Source organism: Barbus barbus (genome assembly GCF_936440315.1).
Source record: "Barbus barbus genome assembly, chromosome: 5".
NCBI classification, from domain to species: domain Eukaryota; kingdom Metazoa; phylum Chordata; class Actinopteri; order Cypriniformes; family Cyprinidae; genus Barbus; species Barbus barbus.
The window spans coordinates 15086918-15095129 of record NC_136733.1 but is presented as its reverse complement, the minus strand read 5'-3'; the positions used below and the strand labels follow the sequence as shown (position 1 = coordinate 15095129).

The window sequence follows — 8212 nt, the reverse complement described above, 5'->3', positions numbered from 1 at the left end:
AATTATGCTAAAGATTCAGCTTTGTCAACACAAGACATTTTAAATTATATTCAAATAGAAAGCTGTTATTTTGCATTGTAACATTTTCACAATATTACCAAATAATATTGCCTGTAATGCACTTTGAACTTTATCGGTTTGTTTTGGAAGTGTTATATTATAAATAATTTGATTTACTTTTTTGATCCATTAAATGAAGCCTTGGCGAGCAGAGACTTCTTTCAAAAACAAACAGATTCTAAACCTTTACGATACATTTATACATAATGATTGAACTATATATAGTTCATTTAGATGTTTAAGACTTTTAGGTATTCCTTTTTTTCCCAGCTGCTTTAAAGAATCTACAAAAGCCCGTTAATGCATTTATTTATTTTGTAAAGGCACAATGTGTCAAAGAAAAAAAAAAAAAAGAAAGAAAATTTACACAATAATAGCAATAACAAAAGTACCAACATTCACAAGTTCATAAAGAAAAATCTAAATCACAGCTCCAGTTGTCCAACCTGATGACGCCATAGGGGTCAAAGTTGGATCACAGCTCTAACAGCGCTTGAATCACATCTGTAACATGAACACAATTGTGAATGAAATCAGCTCAAATTCAGTTTGCTGTTGACCTCACCACTCACTCAGTTCCAAGTCCTGACCTGGATAGTTCATGCTCCTCTTCAGCATTCTGAAGGAATCTCCCGTAAGCATGTTAATTTCATCTCTCAGTCTCTGACGGCCATCCAGCGTGAGATGCCACAGACACGACTTCCTCTTGCCGTCTCCAGACACCTGCTGCGGGGTCTTTTTAAAACTGTTGCTGAAACACAGATTATGGCGGATTGTGTTTTTCCACCCATCTGGAGCTGTAAGGAAAAAGGGGAAGTGCTCTCTAGAAAGACAGAAAGATAACGGAATGAGAAACAAATCTTTCAGAATTTGGAATTTGTGAGCGAGTTAGAGAAACAATGAGTGCAGCCACGATGATTAAAAAATTAAAATACAGCCTATACACACTCAATACAGGTTTTTTTTTTTTTTTTTATATATAAATTGACATCTTTGGTCCATGAGGAACCTTTAACACCCATGGAATCTTTCCATTCCACAAAAGCTTCTTTGTTGTGGAAAAATGTTAAATTAACCTTAAAAAGAACCTTTTTAAAAAGAACTCTTCACTAAAAGGTTATTTTTGTTATTCCATGGCATCATTGCAAAATCAACTTTCTAGAAGCTTTATTTTCAGAATGAATTTAAGCATGTACTGTCAGTGTTTGTTCACATTAAGTATATAAAAGAGACCTGGTGAAGTTATAGATCTGCTGTACGTTAAGACTGCCGTTACGGCTGCTGCTGAGCGCCATTGCGATGAGGATGCAGTAGTTAACAGGAGGCCGAGGCCATCCACCGTTCTTCAGGTTCATACTATCCTGCAGTGCTCTCTGAAGCCTTCGGTTCTGTGTCAGACCCAGTTTGCGAGTAGACGCTTTGGGTGTCCTCACCTTCCGCGCACCCTTTACCTTACGACAAACAGGCACATCTACAGAGGAAGCGTCATCTTCATCTGTGAACTGGGATAAGGTGGAGATGGGTCAACTACATCAGATATAACCTTTCACCCAGTTTATTTATTTCATATGTGCCTTTCTCCTAGACATAATTCTAAAGTTTGCATGACGTAATATCAAGGTGGCAAAGTACACAATGCTGCTTTACTCATACCTGATACTCGCTGGAGAGGGAGGTTTCGAGCGTCGACTCATTCAGGCAAGTTTCATCAGGCAATATCATTGGGCGCAGACTGTGTTCCAGAACAGGTGTGGTGGTTCTTGGCAGTGCAGAAGGTTTTGGTGGTGTTGGGGATTTCGGGTAATTACTAGGGTACTTTATGGGGCAGGCTAAACTGGGATTCACCATCAGCCACAGATTAGGTTGTATTTCAGGCTCTTTAAAAGACAGAAACAATTAAATTTTACGTGCACAGTGACAAGACTTTAAACGAAAGGACTTGGGGGAAGAAAAAAAAAAAAAACTTCTTAAAAAGGAACATACACAAGACTCCTATTGGAATTTCTTATATAATTTGGAACCGATCAGAAAGGACCCTTAAATAAGAATTTTCAAATAATCAAGTACAGTTCTACAGGATCTATTGTGTAGGCTACTAATTAGTAGTAATCAATGGAATAATCACACAAGGAACTATTTCTTATTTTGAAATGTGGAATAGGGCGGTCCAATTAATTGCACAGCCCTAACCTAAGCCAATTTGCGAGACAAAATGCAGTTCAAATGTGTCATGCAAACCATTCTGTTTGTAATTATGACAATACATATCAAGCATGATAACTGACAGACTTTACAAATGGTCAAAACCAATCTAATGTTAAAAATAAAAAGGATTCACTCAAAAAAGGCTTTTTAAAAGACTCGCACAATTTGACAATTCGTAAAATCCAAGTTGAATTGAATAATATTCAATACATATATTAACCGAATAATTGAACAATCCTTAACCAGTTACTCAAAATGTTAAGATTACTCAATTAAATTTGATGAATTTTACTATTAATTAAATCATGTAAATTAAAAAATAAATAAAATATATATATATATATATATATATATATATATACACATACACACAGATTCTTTTTTTGGTAATATGAACATTACTGGGAACTTTGTTTTAAGACAGGGAGCATCAATAGAGAAACTAAACTACTACTGGGCAGAAAACAATAAATGCCAACTTCTATACAAAGCAAATATAATACAACAAGGCAAATATTGTTCCAGATAATAGGCTAGTTTCATAAATTTTGTATTTGGAAATATATAATGTTTTATAACTGTTCCAAATACAAAATATTAGCTTGCATTTTTTTTTTTATTTTGTAAAATAATTTGTTGTTTATGGTTTCAAATAAATACAGTCATTTATATGCCTATATTGAGATATATATGAGTGTGTGTGTGTGTGTGTGTGTGTGTGTGTGTGTGTGTTACACATAGGCTAGACAACATTTTCATGGGGTCTCTGGCATTGAAAATAGTGAAAACCTTTTCGAAGGAGTTTTGTGTTTGATGTGTTTTTGTTGATTAGTTTGCTGTCATGGTGAACACACCTCTGCTGCTGAGGGGCAGCTGGTAGCTCCTGTGAGCTGCTGGAGCTGGAGCTGGAGCTGCTGGGAATGATCTTCTGGAGATCCTCGCGTAGTGCCACTGCCCCAGATACTGGTCAGTCCGCTTATCATCTGCCAAACCACCACACATTTTCCACTCTGAAAAACGCCTCTCTTTCACATACTTGAGCCAATTACTCACTGAGACACAATTCTGTTACCGTGGTAAAACTGATCAGTCGTCGTCGTTAATTGTATTTCCTCATTCATGTCCCAGTCATGTAAACCGCTGGTTAAATGAAGGTCGAGAAATCTGCTTTTGGATTGAAACTGTAAATACATGTCGTCGACTGTAAGAACAGCTAGAAAACGTTTGTAAACAAAACCCAGTATCTCTTTTATTCGAAGAAATATCGATGTGTCAGTGAAGACAAACTGTGGCGATATCGTTCATTAAAACAGCTGGAAATCATTAGGCTCCATTATTAGCAATCAAGTTTTAACAGGTTTTCATTGACCACTAGGGTTCATTGTCACTCTAATTGTGAGTATATTATTGTGCGAATTGATTGATTGATTTTAGTCAGTTTGTCCATATGCAGATAATTTTGACTACAAAAAGAGAGAGAAAAAAGTAGTAAAATAGCCAACCTTTATTTTAGATATCAAATGCTGTCTAAAATGGCAAAAAATAAATAAATCTATAAAATAAAAATAAAAAATATAAACTTTTGTTTGGCTCCAACAGAAATTAATTTTCTGCATTGAAACAAAAACCTGTGACAACTTGTCCAAACCTTGTTTTATTTGTGTAAAAACAACAACAACAACAACAACAAAACAAACACATTTCAGCCTTGTGGTTAAAATCTATACTTGTAGTTATGGTAAAGAAGCTCATTTATGTGTTAAAATGAAAATGCATGTTCAGTTTTTGTGACAAAATGCACCATATATCTTCTGTTTAATGACACTAATTTGAGAAAATAGCCTGCCTTTATTTGAGATAGCAAATATGATCTAAAATGCCAAATAGTTATAATAATGAAAAAAATAAAATATATATATATATATGTAATAAACAAATGATAACAAAAATAAACTTTTGTTTGACTACAAAAGAAGTTGTGGTTAATTATCTGTATTGAAACACAAAACTATTAAACATGTGACAACTTGTCCAAACCTGACATTTGTTTAAAAAAACAACAACACACATTTCAGCCTTTTGGTTCAAATCTATACTGGCCAGTTAGGGTAAAGACACTTATTAAAAATGAATAATCATAAAATAATTTATTTATGTTACAGGATTTATTTGAAATGCAGTACACCATTACAATTTTGTGAAATTCAGTTTGAAATAATTGATAAATACAGTTGTGGTCAGAATTATTGGAACCCTTGGTAAATATGATCAAATAAGACTGTGAAAATTAACCTGCTTTGTTACTCCTTTTGATCTTTTATTTAAAAAATTCACAAAAAGCTAACCTTTCATTGGATAATAGGAATTTAAAATGGGGGGAAATATCATTATGAAATAAATGTTTTTCTCAAACACATGTTGGACACAATTATTGACACCCCTAGAAATTCTTAAGAGTAAAATATCTCTGAAGTATACTCCCATTCATATTCACAATTTTGAGCACTCTAGGGTGATTATGAACATGAAATTATCCAGCCATGGCTTCCTGTTTCACAGAAATATCAATAGGAGGGAAAACAAAGCCCAAATTCCCTTAATCATCCATCACAATGAGAAAAAACAAAGAATATATTTCTGATGTGCAGCAAAAGATAATTGAGCTTCACAAATTAGTGAAGTGGCTTTAAGAAAAGAGCTAGAGCAGTGAAAATCCCCATTTCCACCATCAGGGCAATAATTAAGAATTTCCAATCAACAGAAAATGTAATGAAACTGCCTGGAAGAGGACGTGTGTCTATATCGTCCTAATGCACGGTGAGAAGGAGCGTTTGAGTGGCTAAAGACTCTTCAAGGATCACAGCTGGAGAATTGCAGAAAATAGTTGAGTCTCGGGGTCAGAAAACCTTAAAAAAAATGGTCAAACAGCCCCTACATCACCACATGTTGTTTGGGAGGATTTCAAGAAAAATTATCCTAGCTCATCCTAAAACAAACTCCAGCATATTCAGTTATCAGACAGGACTGGCACTTCAAATGGGACTGGCTTCTATGGTCAGATGAAACTAAAAAATGAGCTTTTTAGCAGCAAACACTCAAGATGGGTTTGGTGAACACAGGGATAAAAAGTACCCCATGTGTACAATGAAATATACTGCTGTATTTGTGATGTTGTGGGCCTATATTTCTGCTGGAGGTCCTGGATATCTTGTTCAGACACATGGCATCATGGATTCTATCAAATACCAACAGATAAAAAATCAATAAGTGACTGATTCTATTAGAAATCTTATAATGGGCCATGTTTGGATCTTCCAACCGTACAATAATCCAAACACAAACCTCAAAAACAACACAAAAATGGGTCACTGAGCACAAAACCAAGCTTCTGCTGGCCATTCCAGTCCTCTGACCTGAACCCTGTAGAAAATGAGTGAGGTGAACTGAAGAGAAGAAGCACCAATGTGGAGCTGAGAATCTAAAGGATCTGGAGTGATTCTGGATGAAGGAATGGTCTCTGATCTCTTGTCAGGTGTTCTCTAACCTCATCAGGCATTATAAGAGAAGATTTAGAGCTGTTAAACTGACAAATGGAGGCTTCAAAAAGTATTGAATAAAAAGGTGCCAATAATTGTGTCCAACGTGTGTTTGAGAAAAACATTTATTTCATAATGATATTTCCCCCCATTTTAAATTCTTATTATCCAATGAAAGGTTAGCTTTTTGTGAATTTTTTTAAATAAAAGGTCAAAAGGATTAACAAAGCAGGTTAATTTTCACAGTCTTCTTTGATCATATTTACCAAGGGTTCCAATAATTCTGACCACAACTGTATATACATTTGTGTAATTCCCTGTTACATTATACACTGTTATTGTATACACTTCAAGTTAAAAGAAAGTAATGTCTGAAAGTATTTGAAAATGTGTCTGAATTATTTTTTAAATTAAACCGACATCATGTATAGTGTTGAAGTGCATCATGTTCAGCCTAGCCAGAAAAGAAGATCATAATAATGAGGCCCACAAGGAGGATCACCATAGCCAAAGACAGAATGACGGTGATGACCACCATAGCCCCACTGCGCGCTTCAAGACCACTGTCTATCTGCTGGTAATCAAAGACTAGAAAGAAAAACTATATTTTACAATAATATATCAAAGAGGCCTACATCATATATTACAAGATGCTCATTTCAAATGACTGTATATATATATTTTTTCTGTATATATAGTAGTTACCATTGGTAGTGTTACTAGTCAAGGTTAAGCTTGTTTTATCTGCAGTTTGGTACTGCATGCTGAAAGAGAAAGACAATTAATATGGCTGTTAATGACATTTGATTTGCAGAGAGATGGTTACACACACTGAGAGACCTTAGACATTATAGTGAGGAACTCCCATGGATCAAAGGGTTTTCATGACAATATAATGGTTATTACTATACCATATCCCTAAAAACCTCACAGAAACCTGCTAACATTTTTTTATTTAAATGAAAAGCTGATATATGACACAAACCCGCACACCCACACCCACACCCACACAAGCACACACTTACATGTATTGTGTTCCTTTTTTGAGGTTTTGCAGAAGGAACATCTGACTGACATTACAAGGTGGAACGAGGAAAGTCTCTGTTTCTGCAGGACACATAGTTCATAATGCTTAATATTTAAACAATGTCATGTTACTCACATTGAGGATGAAAGTGATGCATACTGTTTTCATTGGAGGGCACTTCCGTGTACAGCAGTGTAATGTTCATGTTTGCGTAAACAGGGCAGTTAGGTGGACTCAGCAGAAACATGTTTGGGAATACACCCGACAACACACCATCCTTAGTATCCAGCAGTCTAATTGGTATTTCTAAAAAATAATAATAATAGTAATAATTAAAACCTTAGAATAAACTCTTATTAAATGTTTTTAAATATAGTTTACTGACAACAAATATTATGCAAGAAGTAGTTTTAGTCATTTGAAGCCAAAAAAATGTTTTTACCTGCATAGTTTAGGGGATACAACATCCCAAGAATGAAGAGAAAACCCAGCATATTGTCCTGTACAGTCCAACTGTGTGAACAACTCCGGATGGATAAAACTGTGGGATGGGAAATAACAGAATAACAGTATAGCTAAAACCAGATGAGAAGGACAGAGTGGCATGATTGAGCCAATCATTGGGCACAGAGAACTGGTTTGTCCAGGTGCGTATAAAATAGCAGCCCTTCCCTGCGATACACCTTAGGGAGGCATTCAGTCTTTATGTATGTTTTAACTGACACCCTAAATCCTTTATTATATCAAGAATAATAGTTTAGGGACAATGGCTAACATCTCGCTTACGTATGTAACCACGGTTCCCTGAATAGGGAACGAGATGCTGCGGTGACGTCACCGTATGGGAACACCCTTTGGTGTGATGAATGTCTGAAGCCCTGTACCATCCCGCCAATCCTATTGGCCAAATAGTGCTTGGCACTGCCTTACGCATGCATAAGCATAGTATTTCAATCAAATTTCAGGAAACGCTATCAAAGGTACGGACGGCCTGAACCGCAGCATCTCGTTCCCTATTCAGGGAACCGTGGTTAGTGAAAGTGAAAGGACATACGGCCAAGTATGGTGACCCATACTCGTGCACACACACACAGCAGTGAACACACACACACCGTGAACACACACCCGGAGCAGTGGGCAGCCATTTATGCTGCGGCGCCCGGGGAGCAGTTGGGGGTTCGGTGCCTTGCTCAAGGGCACCTCAGTCGTGGTATTGAGGGTAGAGAGGGCGCTGTACATTCACTCCCCCCACCTACAATCCCTGCCGGCCCAGGACTCGAACCCGCAACCTTTGGATTACAAGTCCGACTCTCTAACCATTAGGCCACGACCCCCCAATTCCCCCCCCTTTTTTTTATTTTTCTTTTTCTTTTTTAGTGAACAT

General features: G+C 36.4%; 1 protein-coding gene across 1 annotated transcript; it reads right to left on the bottom strand.

Moving 5' to 3' along the window:
- Positions 1-535: 535 nt before the first annotated feature.
- foxr1 (forkhead box R1) lies at positions 536-3458 on the bottom strand (the record flags this gene model as incomplete). The annotated part of the gene is made up of 6 exons (XM_079416225.1): positions 536-564; positions 651-883; positions 1294-1562; positions 1714-1937; positions 3120-3248; positions 3338-3458. The coding sequence occupies 6 exons, from the start codon at positions 3456-3458 to the stop codon at positions 536-538; spliced, it is 1005 nt and encodes a 334-aa protein (XP_079272351.1).
- Between the last annotated feature and the right edge of the window lie 4754 nt (positions 3459-8212).